The 12,657-nt window shown below is 32.7% G+C and overlaps 2 protein-coding genes across 3 annotated transcripts; one reads left to right on the top strand and one right to left on the bottom strand.

The window, feature by feature from the left end:
- The first annotated feature begins 633 nt into the window (after positions 1–633).
- Positions 634–1,462, top strand: LOC148198054 (pistil-specific extensin-like protein). The gene is made up of 2 exons (XM_088116675.1): positions 634–844; positions 944–1,462. The coding sequence occupies exons 1-2, from the start codon at positions 682–684 to the stop codon at positions 1,306–1,308; spliced, it is 528 nt and encodes a 175-aa protein (XP_087972801.1). The 5' UTR covers positions 634–681; the 3' UTR covers positions 1,309–1,462.
- A 133-nt stretch (positions 1,463–1,595) lies between these two features.
- Positions 1,596–7,281, bottom strand: VPS37-1 (Modifier of rudimentary (Mod(r)) protein). Of its 2 annotated transcripts, XM_088116674.1 has the most exons (8): positions 7,134–7,281; positions 5,804–5,998; positions 5,530–5,617; positions 2,616–2,655; positions 2,483–2,529; positions 2,262–2,382; positions 2,000–2,154; positions 1,596–1,915 (listed from the first exon to the last, which is right to left on the bottom strand). In XM_088116674.1, exons 1-8 carry the CDS (start codon positions 7,145–7,147, stop codon positions 1,724–1,726), a joined length of 852 nt encoding a protein of 283 aa, XP_087972800.1. In that variant the 5' UTR covers positions 7,148–7,281; the 3' UTR covers positions 1,596–1,723. The 2 variants fall into 2 exon arrangements, with proteins under 2 accessions (XP_087972800.1, XP_087972799.1); XM_088116673.1 differs by having other exon boundaries at positions 1,817–2,154.
- Between the last annotated feature and the right edge of the window lie 5,376 nt (positions 7,282–12,657).

Here is a 12,657-nt window from a genome sequence, read left to right as displayed (position 1 = left end):
AAATATTTTATTTAGGTTTATTAAGTCTAATAAAAAATAGGAGCATGAATAATGGAAGACAAGAAACAAATAACATTTCTCCTATAAATAGTCATATTATCTTATTGTAAAAGAACTTGGGATATTATTAAATGAAGTCAGAGCATCTATGAAAGAGAATGAGTTTTCTTTGTACTTGATTATTATATCAATGGATGAAGTATCAACTCATTCATCACTTGTCTTAAATCATCGTCTAAGTGCTGTAACAATCTCAGTCCCTAAATTGTTCTTTCTTATTGTCTCTACCAAACTGTCAATCCGTTTCCCAAGGTATTAAGTTCGTCTCTATAGAAGAGCATCCATAAGTTTCATCTTCATTTTCTGAATTTTAAAACATAAAGCAAAGCAATTGCTTTAATTTTTTCAAACTATAATCCTAATTAGACTCGTCAATTTTACTCCATTTCTATAAATAAATAGAAAAAAAGGAAAATGTTTAGCCTTGATCAATATGATAATCAGTTCATATGACAAATTAATGTTGCAGTAGGGTAGTGGGGTGCACGTCTTAAGCGGATAGTGTAGTAGTGCCCTTCCACTTTTGTTAACAATTCAACCACATGGCTTGTTATATATATATATATACTTCTTTCAGCCATATATCACCCTGTGAATCAAGAGAGAGAGAGAGAGGAAGAGATGGGATTTCCAAGAGCTTTGATGATCGTTATTACCTCACTGCTGGTGGGTTGCTCCTCAGCTTTGGATGAATCAGGAGTGATTTACGTGGGTGGAAAAGTGATGTGCCAGGACTGCAGCCAGGGATGGAACGAATGGGTCGATGGTGACAAACCTATGAAAGGTATTGTAGCAATATCATTCTAATATTTTCCTACATCGCATATTCATATTCATATTCATATTTACCACAGCTCGTTGCTAATTGTGCGTGCACTGACAGGAGTTAAGGTGTCCCTAACATGCATGGACAAGAGAAGCAGGGTTGTTTACTATACAAGTGACACAACAGATGAGTTAGGTCAATACGACTTGAGTGTGAAAAAGTATGTCTATGGCAAGGAATTGGATACAAAACGATGCTCGGTGAGGTTGGTGTCTTCTCCAGATAACGTTTGCAACATCCCCACCGACTTCGGTGGTGGAAAGTCTGGTGTCAAGCTCAACAATCCTACATCAATGTATCGCAGTTTGATCAAATACATGCTCAAACCTTTTTATTACACCACTCCTATGTGCGATAAACCAGACACTGAGGTCTCTGATTCTGAACCTCAAGATCACCACGGTCCAGGAGGCTACTACTAATTAATGGCCACACTCACTCTGCTTAATTTCAATACAAATGATTATTATTGTTTATCACTTATTTACTTTTGCAACAAATGTGTATCTCAACCTAAAATTTGATGACAATGGCGAAAAAAAATTATTTGTGCTCCTTCGTACAAATATAAAATGAGCATTTCTCATGTCCAAAATAAATTTCACATTCACAACTTATTGAAGGCTCTTTCCTTTTGTTTTCTCAACTTGGTGTATCCATCATAACAAAAAGAACGAAAATGAAGAATCGGGAAAAATGTTGGCAAGGGTTTAACATAAAATGAGTTCTGATAAACTTGTAGTTGCTCCCAAAGAAAAGGAGAATTTGTTTTATATTTTACAATACAACAGTAAAATCCTATATCAGCGATGGTGATCTTGGCATGTACTTCAGAGTTCATACAAATAGTGTTGAAGGTCTGCATACGAGTACATACCTCATCTCTGGCGTTGAAACCACTCGAGAATGTGACTGGAATGAACAATCACAGGCTGTACATATACGAACAATCTCATTAATAGTAGATTGCTGTATCCCAGCGACCGCAACTTTGTATAATAGGAGGCAAGTATCCTTGACCAATATCAACTATTGACAATAATGAATCAAAAATCAAATATGTACTTGCCAATACAAGCTACTTCCTTAATATTTCATAATTGGCGCTCATACAGTTGATGTTTTAGCAGCAAGATGTATGAGAGTCTTTTTGTGGTAAGTGGTACGTAGCTTCTTGTACTTTTGCAAGAAAGCTCCAAGATCAATCTCTCCGTCAAGGAAATGCTGGTGTAGATTGTCAGATTCCTCTTCCGTCTTATTCGCAGACTCTGCAAATATTATATGGTTTATCATATTTAGACCTACCCTTTGTCTCAATAGTAATAAAATTGTTATAACCAAAACTATTGTTGCAAACTACAATTTTAAGTCACACCTTGAATCCTCTGGACAAGAGACGCTGGTGAATTCAGTTTCAACATTTCTTCTTTCTGCTTCTCAAGCTCATTTAGTTTCTCTTTAGCGGCAGCTAACTCAGTTGTCCGAATTATTCTACACTGTTTCCATAGGAGGAAGAAGTAACTTTAATAATCAGCAATTAGTAATCAGCAATAGTTCGAAAGAAAAATCAAACTAATAATAGGATTGTGTTCTTACTTGATTCCTAAGTTCCATGATACGAGGCTCCTTTTGAAGATTTTCCTCTGTAGAAGGCAATAGTTTAGGCTCTACTACAATTTAACAGCAGGCCGACCATTTAATGGCAATATAAAGAAATTAAATAACTCACCTGCAAGCTGCAAATTCTCCTTGCAAAGTTCATCTTTCAGCTGATCAGGTCAATAAGCCAAAATAAAAAGTCAATATTCCACATCACTATTACATTTATTATTTTTTTTCGTTTTGTATCTTATCTCTTAAATTACATACACTTCAAAACATTCAAAATTTTAATTTTTCTAAAAAAAGGAGCATTTTGACTGAACAATCAATCCTTGAGTTAAAAAAAACAATATAGTATTCATATTTAAACTATTAAAAAGAAAATTTACGAATTTAAAGACATCTGTCTTACAGTAACATAAATATTGGACAGATAGAAAATGTTAATATTTCTTTTTCATTTTCATTAAATAAATAATTAGATACAAGTCACTTCCCACACTTTTTGGCAACACGTTTAAAGAATATTCAATTAAATAATAAAATTATATTCACACCTATCTACAGCACCACCCAGTTGAAAGAGCATAAACAAGATTAAGGCCAATCCGAAACAACGAATTAAGGGTTTCAGGAAGGGGCAATGGCGGAAACACCCAGTAACAACTACAAATGCATCCAGTGGAAAAAGAATGGAATCACACCCAATTACAAGAGTCAAATTTCAGATCTAATAATCACACAGAACCCATTTCAAATGCAGCGTGACAATTAAGACCAGGTTTAATCTTTGATGGGTTAATGAGTTTAGGCTGCTTTTCATTTAAATGAATTATTGACTACACAGCTCCACCGTGCTGCTATTTCCTGAGTTAGCCAAGTCACAAAATCCTACCATACTTATGCATTTGGACACAATCCACCAACCCGAACATGATTGCAGTTCAGGATTCTTCGATCCCTTCTAATTTGTAAAATCGTAAAGTTCTAAGAGTTGTCGAAAAAGTTCGACTTGCATACGAATAAGTTCAACTGTCGTCAGATGTTAAGCTTTATAAATCAGCACCTTTAATCATGCTTATCAGTATCACACAATTCTCAATACAATGAAAATAATTCGAGTCAAGAAGCTGGTAATACAAATTGAAGAACAAATAATTTTGGTGCATGAACTGGACTTGAAAGCAACAATCACAACCTGGAGAAGTTCTCCAAGGCCTCCATCCGCAAGGGTCATCACTTAGGCGTGAAGGTTTTTTGGTCAAAATGGCAGAAAACAGTGAGTGGAGTAGGTAAATTGTGCCAAACTGCAGTTCTAACTTTTGTTCCAGTCAGGTACGGTTGCATCTAGCGGATTAGAAAATACTAACCAAAATAACAGTTTAGTATCTACTTTTACTTTAGCAACCTGTGCTTTATTTGCAAGACAAAACATGTTTTGACTTTGGGCCATCAGCTTTCATTTTAATTATTGACATGATACTTAAAGCACTGTGTAATCTCGAGTATCAAATTAAAATATCTAATTGATGTGGAAATTGTTCTTATTTCAATTAACGTTCATTATCTTTTATTTATAAATAAAATTTATAACAAAAACACAGTAAAACTTGTTATGGTTTTTCAAATACAAATATTTAATTAATATATAATAATTTTAATATCAGCAAATTTTATTATAAATTTTAATTCTAATATTATTTCATATTAATAAATTTTAAAAGACCTCATGCATCTCTTGCTCCTAGAGTCACATTTTACGTTATTGAACACGAATATGGGTTTTAAAAATTACTGATCACGAATTTTACAATTCACAGATCCGTGATTCTGCACATGGGTCTTTCAATTCACAGTTGTTTGAGATTCAACTACATGCCTCTAATAACTTTCTGCGAAAGATAAAACTTAGTTTTGTAAAATGTTATTAAAGGTATCAATTTACAAAACTCAATACCTTGGGGCAATTGATTGATAATGTAAGATGCTGCCAGTATACTACCAAAATTTTTTCAAAAGTCTGTGAGAAAATTCCACCAAATTGCATTTTAAAATATCCACGTTGCCACTTGCAATACTCCTAGAAGACAAATGGGAATACATTGGCACCATCCCTCTAGATTTTAGAACAAAATAATAATGTGGCAAGTTATAACATTGGGAGTGGGTTAACAAAGTATGACGTGGACTTGAGAGATTATATAAAGGATTTACAATGCTATACAAAGGTTGTTAAACTTGAGAGTGTATGACGTGGACCCCTATAAAGTCTTGACTAGCAGAGTTGACTTGTAAACTCAGTAAGACAAAATAAAAAACATAACAATAAAACTGTTAATGACACATACACTTAACAAAATAGTCTAAACACACATAATACTTTTACTCACAAAAAGAAACAATATTCTAAACACAACGATAACTCAACATTTCACTTCATAATAAAATAACATAGCAAATCACAATAAGAAAATGTAATAATAGACTGGTACTGAAAAAGATTAAACCACATACATGACCAAATTATATTTAAATTCATAAAAACATAAGCTACTGATGCAAAAACATTTCTAAAATGAGTTAATTTCTTTAAATCATTAGAGTCAGGTAAAACACTGTTTGAGAGTTTACACGAGTTTACCAAGTTTTCCCAAAAAAGTGTTTGATAGGGAGTTAACTCATTTTTTCTACCTAGAATAGTACTCTATAATAGCTCAAGAGTTTAACAAGTATGTCAGTAATATTCACACTCTCAGACACCGAGAAATGCTGCATGCAACTGAACTCCATCTCAGTGCAGTACAAAGGAACAAAAAAAACTCTGATGTATTGATTACAAAATTAGCACATTGAAAAGAAAATCGTTTTTAAGTAAACTATGGACAGCCCCCAACCTTTTCAAACCACTTATCAAAAGACCAAATGAAAATTTTCATTAGGCTGGAAGTGAAAAAGGCCAGGACCAGGCACCCAAGGCCGTGGCACTACAATGAAGTCAATAAAAAAACCACTAGAAATTGGAGTGAAGATATGAAACTTACATTAGTTTGAATCTTGACCTGATCAAGCGAATGTAAAAACTGCTGGTATGCATCTTTGTCAGATAAAAGCTTCCGCAACTCATCAACACTGCAATTTATAATGACAAGAAAAAACAATTAAGATCAGCATATTCAAAAACAGGAACAGTTTACAACTTCAACGTAACTACAAAATACTAATTGTACAAACAAGAACACCCCTCCAACTATTTTTCATTTGCAAAATCAGATACAACACAATTATGAATAGCAAATAAACTGTGAAAACTCAAACCTCTTGTCCTTCAAAACAGCAATGACTCCGGCGGCTTCGGAGGGCGGAACATGAGAAGAAGGCCTATGCGGTAATGAAGAAGAAGATCCAGACGGTGTAGCAGGCCTAGACGAACTTGGTGAACTTACCACTGATGGTGGATACCACGACTGTGACTGCGAGGAACCATCCTGTGATTGTTGCTCTTGTGATCCCCTGCGCATAATTGGAAGACAGAAATTCTTATATGCTATTAACCACTATCACGCTGGAAATTCAGTTTATTATCATTATCGTTGTTCTACTGAAAGTTTGATGTTACCAAATGCACGATAGCGATTAACCGGCCAAAAAAGACTATTACTGCTATTCATATATGCTATTAAGCTCTATAGGTTTTGGATTAATGGAAATAAATGGACAGAAAGGGATAGATTAAAACGAAACGAAACATAACATAATAAATCTTTTGTCCTATTGTTTGATATATTATGCGCGAATGGAAGAAAATTATTATTCCATTGTTTAAGTAATGAATAGAACGGAATAAATGAATTATTTTCTAATAATACACTTATCTTTTTTATATGTAAGCTTGCAACCCTTATTATAATCTTACATATATACATTTCAATCATGTGTTATCATTCTCTTTTTTAATGTCACCTCCCACATGCCTATATTTTGCATCAACTAAGGTAGTAAAAATATGTTTTGGACACAAGAATGCTTTTAAGGATGATGGAAACTCCATGGGAGATTGACTTGGCTTATATAATAAATTCACAGATAAAAAAAAAAAGGGATATTTTTTTTTTCTAAATTAAACAAAAATAAAATAGTTGCGTATCTTTGGGCCCAAAAGAATGTGAAGATCAGGGGCATCTCATCGAAAAAGATAAAAAGGAAAGAGGGACTATGAAAAATATAATGAGTATAAGTTAATCATAACTTCATAGCTAAAAGAAAACAAAATAATGTAATCTAATTTTAAGGAAATGGCGTGCAATCCTAATGGAGCCATGTGAGAAAATAAAGTACTCGCTGTCTATCCATGGTCTCCTCCCACGGAGTCTACAGGGTGGAGGGTTGAAGAAATTAAAGGAGAAAACAATAAATTCCCAAAAAAACAGAGAAAGAAATATCCATTTTTATCACACTCTCCGGTTCGGAAAAAAAGGGCTGAAAACCATGGAATCAATTGGAAAGAGCTCTCAATTCAAAAAATGAACATTAACTATTTAATCACATCCCTTTCCCCTTCAATTTCTTTCCGTTAATCTAAACCAAGAGAGATACACGTAGATGAAATTTAACGAATTGGAGTTTCAGGGGCGCAGAGAAGAATTACCAGAATCTGAACATGGCTAACTGGTCCCGAATTGCCGATCCACCAGACGAAGAATTGACAGAAACCCTCGAAATTTCAGAGAGAAGGAAACTTCGCAGTGTGGGAACAAACTAGTCCTTCTTTGAATTTAGTTTAATTCATGTAAGTTTTAGACATAAAAACCTTTACGGGCTCTGGGCTGACTTTTGCTGGGCCCCTCGAAATGCTCCGGCCTGGCCCATTCACTATGAGTTTTTTTTTATCACATAAAATAATTTTAACAAAATCAATTTTATTTCAATAAATTTCTATATTATAAATTTATATTAATAAATAAACCCATTACTTTTCTTTTACACGTTACTTTTTTTTTTACACGTTACTTTCTTTTTCCTTTCCTTTCTTTCGTTTTTTTAATACATCTTCTAACTCCATCTTATACTTTTGTTAATTTTAGTACTTCAACAACGTTAACCTTTTTTTATTCAATATAAAATCAAAAATTATATTGATGGTTTAAATACTATATAATCAGTCTTATAAGATATTTCAACAATTACTGCAATATGATATATCTATATGTAATATTAATATAATATTTTTGTGACCGAATAATCCAAGATTTTTGTGACTTTTATTTGTTATATTTTATAGGGTTAATTTTTTCGGACATCTTTATTTGTGTAGGTTTATCTCAAATAGGTTTTCGTATTCTAAATGCTCTCAATTAAGTTTTTATTGTGTAAAATTCAATCAATTTTGGTCTCGTCGTTAATTAGGCTGGACGGCGTTAAAAATTGTGTTTGGTGACTTGGTAACTAAGCAAATTTTATTCACATGGCAGCATTTTAGCGAGCTGGATTTTATTTATTTACAGTTTTAAAAAACTTTATTTTAATCAAAACACAACGTTTATTTAAGGAAAACTGATTAAAAGTTAAGATTAATGGTTTGATTATTCCGTGCGTGCCAAATTGGGGAATTTGGGAAATCACAACAACCAAGCCTCAGAAAAACCACAACACCGTCATCCTCCATCGTCGCCATTGCCTCGCACCACCACCACGAACACGTCGCCGCAAGGCCACCACCATCGCTGTCGTAATCCCTCCATCGCCGCCATGGCCTCGCACCACCACCACGCACACGTCGCCGCAAGGCCACCACCATCGCTGCCGTGCTGTAAAGCCCTTTTCACGCCATTGTCGCAGTAAGAATCGCGTCACTCAACGCGAGAACCTACAACCACTACACCAGAAACCTGTTCGAAACCCAAATGAAGCAAGTCGCGTCTCCGCCATTGTATAATCACCTTTAGCCATCACCTACATCACCATCATGAATCTTCATCTTCTCCAACAGAACCACCATGATTCCCCCTGAAACCCACAGAAAAATCCCAAACCGAAAGAACCCTAAAAACCTAAATCACCACCGTGATAACCTCTAGATTCTCGCTCCTCGCCGCCACCATCACTAACGCGAACCCAACCAACCATTCGAACCTTCATCTCGCCACCACAGAGCATCAGCAGCACCGCGGAGGAGAATAGGCGAAACCCTATCGCGAAGAGAGGCAAGGGTTCGAACCCTAGCGCGACCTTCGTTGCTGCTGTCGCGCAACCTGCCTCCATCAACCTTTGTCTTCGCACTTCTCAACCATCAACAACCCGAACCTGCAAGAAGAAACCCTCAATTTCCAATCACAATAACCAAGCCAAAAAAAACCCTTTTTTTCAAATTTCCCCAATCTACGCACTCAACAATAAAAGCACTAATCTTTAACTTTTAATCAGTTTTCCCTAAGTAAAATGTTGTGTTTTCATTAAAATAAAGTTTTTTAAAATTATAAATAAATAAAATTCAGGTGTTCAAATTTTGCCAGGTGAATAAAATTTGTTGAGTCACCAAGCCACAAACCATAATTTTTAACACCGTCCAGCATAATTAATGGCGAGACCCAAATTGATTCAATTTTACATCCAGCATAATTAACGGCGAGACCCAAATTGATTCAATTTTACATTATAAAGGACCTAATTGAAAGGATTAAACCTATTTTCTATTCCTAGCTATTCGTATAAAACATTCCTCTACGGTTCATTTCAATTATTAATCTATCTTTTGAAAAAAGTGACTATCCTTTGCATATTATTATTTGACTAAAAGAATATAAGTGTTAAGGCTACATCATATATAAATGGACCAAGAGAATAATAAAATTCAAAAAGCAAAAGTTATACGATCAAATATATTAAACATATTTTATCAATAGATAATTAAATATTATATTTTGAAAATATTAAATAATTAATTATTATATTATAATATAATTAAAATGTTAAATAATCAATTATTATATGATAATATCTTTAAGATATTAATTATTATATTATATAATAAGATATTATACCATGCTATATTATATATAATATATTATATTATAATATAATGGAGATATAAATAATAAGTTATTATATCATAAGATTTTATATTTAAATATTTTGAAGATATTTTGTAATATTTTGATAATATATATACACGAATTTTCAGTCTAAAGTCAGAAATAAGATGCAGGTGGACCATGTTAATGGATAAATGACTTTTATTATTCTTAACATGGATGAATGACTTTTATCATTTTTCATTTAACTGTAGCTTATGAATATCAAGTGCATCTGAACTTAGTGATATAATATATTTGAAATAATATGTCTCGTTAAAAGATACTGTTATATAAAAGACCAAATTTGGGGAAAAGAAATCTAAATTAAGGAAAAAGAGTACACGTTTTTATAAGAATCAATTGTTAAACTGCTTGTGAGTACGTGGCAGTCGAAACATATTTTGATTTGTTGGTGAGTGTAGGGCCACTCAAGCATATTATTTGGCTAGTGAGTGGGAGGTCACTCAAGCTTATTATGTTATCGACGAGTGAGAAGCCACTCGAGAATATTAATTGTTGACAAATATTTTTACTTAAGCGCATGGTTATGTAGGTCAATGAGGAGGTCACTTAAACATATTATTGTGTAATAGAGTAGGTTGTGCTAGGATGTTGTTTTGATTACGTCGAAGAGTGGGGGATACCATCAAGTTGGCACATTACTTATGATTTGATCTTTGGTTTTCGTTAGATCATAAAACTCATTCCATGAATTTTGGCTATGTGCAACCCGCTTCCTACCTAGAGTTATTTTGCAACATCGTTGTGCACTAGCTTCACTAATCCTAAAACAAAACTGAGGTTTTTAAAAAAAAAAACATAATTAGTGTGTTAACATTTATAAGTAAATGTGACATTTAAAAAAGATAAAATGTCATACATGCATAATGATATATATAATTATAACATTTTCTTAAAACAGAGTCCGAAAAGTAAGTGTTAGGCATGTCTTAAAACTCATCCTTGTTCTCTAAAGAATTCATCTCATATGCTTTGTAGTCTTAATTACAACACATTAACAATCTTTGCAATATTGGTTTTAATAGAAAGTAACGCAAAACTTTTGCAGGTTGCTTTTTTTTTTCTTGTTTGGGTTCCATTTAGATGTACTACAATGTTTGCATGTTTGCAAATCTTTTTCAACTCTCTTAAATATAACATACAATCATTCAGACCCGCGTCTATTTTGGTATAGTAAAGACCAAGTTTGCTAATGATTTTCTTAGCCTCATGAAAAGAATTGCTTCACTAAATGCATCTCTTAATAAATCTAGGATCATAGTCATTGTCTTATCACTTAATCCACATAAAACCTTATACATTATAATTTAATTATAAACTCTAATTTTGTGTACTTTCTCCCGTCACACAATATTTGATTTCCATCATTGAGAAACTCATTAAATTCATTATGATTCTCCCTTGGCCTTTCATTCAAAACATCATTTACACTCAATGGCCATGATCTGCCTGTATTACTACCTTATTGCCTATAATGCCTACATGTTTCATTTATCATTGTTTCCATTGGACTTTCAAAATGAAATGTTTCATGTATATCATCTTTATTTATAGAAATATATAATGTTTGTTTCTCATCATGAATATTCTAAATAACATAATTTTTGGAAAATTATTTTAAAATCAAGTCCTACTCAGCTATGCCTCTAGTTTGCCATTCAATAAACCCACATTCGGGACATGGACATCAAATTGTATCTCAAAAGAAAAATCTAAGAATTTTTCTAAACCAATTGAGAGTTTAAATGTATTTTGAGGCTTTAGCAATCCAAGATTTATCCATTCAAAAAATTTCTAAACAAAATGAAGTACACTAACACATGAAAAAGAAAACAATATTCATGGAATATAAAAGCAAGATTGAGTGTATTGTGAACACAAGCGAAGACAAAATACTTGTAAAACCTTCAATACTTATGCTTAAGTGTAATGTGAACACCGAATAGGGTTTCAGAGATGCAGGCATATGAATTTCATAATAGGACTTCACATTTTAAACACTAAATGAGGAAAGCAGAAAAGCTAAAAAGAAAATATCAAACAAAGCAGTAGTGAAAGGTAAATGAGGTTTTAGGAAACACTAATGTCGTAAACATTAAGCAAAAGTTGATAAGATTGTGAAAGATGGTGTCTCAAATACGAAAAAATCATGAATGATTCCTCTTTGTCTGTCGTGGATCGTGACCTTATGAATAAGAGTTCCACCGTTTGGTATTGATTCCATCGGTTCGTACAATCGTTGTTTGGAGCTCTGTTGTCACTATGGTAGCTCTGTTATAGACATTGGAAGGTAATGATTATTAATTCTTAAGAAGTGGAATGTTGGAAATAAGAAGGAAACAAAAGAAAAGAAATAAAAAATAGAAAATCGAAAGAAGGAAGTGACGATAGATGAATTTGGGAAAAAAATTTTCAAAATGAACATGTGTAAAAAAATGTGAGAATAAAAGTAAAAAATGTATTGTAATTTGAATAAGTTATTAATTTCTCCGAAAAAAATTAAAATCTTGTCTTGATAAAACCATCATAAATCATACTATTTTTTAAAGGTTTTAAAGGTTTTTTATAACTTTCACAGAATAATTTCTAGATGGCATGATTTTTTTAGTGGATCCTATTATCTTAAAAGTTATTTCTATTATATTTTTTCCAAATTATTTTCATTTATTCTTTTTCTGTAATTTGTTACCTAGCAAAGGTCGAGTAATTTCAGATTTTCTATTGTTTTTAGCCCGCAAATTGAATAGGCATAACTAAAGTGATAGTAAAAATAAAAAAAGTAAAAAACAAAATAAAACAAAATGATAGCAAGAGAAAGAGAAAGTACAATAAGAGAAGAAACAAATTATTCATTATTTCCTTTGCAGACATTGATGGGATTTAAGACAAATTAAAGTTACCCAATCCATCACGACATGATATTTTGTCCACATTATGCACAATGTAAAGCTACTCATAAAATTAACCTCCCAGTGCTTTTATGGCCTATAACTTTTATCCATCACCTAAAATAAAATAAAATATATAATTATGGATTCGAAGTTAATTATAGTTAGAAAAATAATTTTCATCTATAAT

This window comes from Vigna umbellata, chromosome 5 (genome assembly GCF_029865625.1).
Source record: "Vigna umbellata cultivar VRB3 chromosome 5, Vumbellata_1.0, whole genome shotgun sequence".
In the NCBI taxonomy this organism is placed as follows: domain Eukaryota; kingdom Viridiplantae; phylum Streptophyta; class Magnoliopsida; order Fabales; family Fabaceae; genus Vigna; species Vigna umbellata.
This window is presented reverse-complemented; position numbering and strand designations above follow the sequence as displayed.

What these genes read in the sequence shown, in the direction of transcription:
- VPS37-1 (XM_088116674.1), bottom strand. An exon ending in GGAGAATTTGCAGCTTGCAG is followed by an intron (nt 2,530 to 2,615) that starts GTGAGTTATTTA and finishes TGCCTTCTACAG; the next exon opens with AGGAAAATCTTCAAAAGGAG. An exon ending in TCATGGAACTTAGGAATCAA is followed by an intron (nt 2,383 to 2,482) that starts GTAAGAACACAA and finishes CTATGGAAACAG; the next exon opens with TGTAGAATAATTCGGACAAC.
- LOC148198054 (XM_088116675.1), top strand. Translation starts at nt 682, where the DNA reads ATGGGATTTCCAAGAGCTTTGATGATCGTTATTACCTCACTGCTGGTG. An exon ending in TGGTGACAAACCTATGAAAG is followed by an intron (nt 845 to 943) that starts GTATTGTAGCAA and finishes GTGCACTGACAG; the next exon opens with GAGTTAAGGTGTCCCTAACA.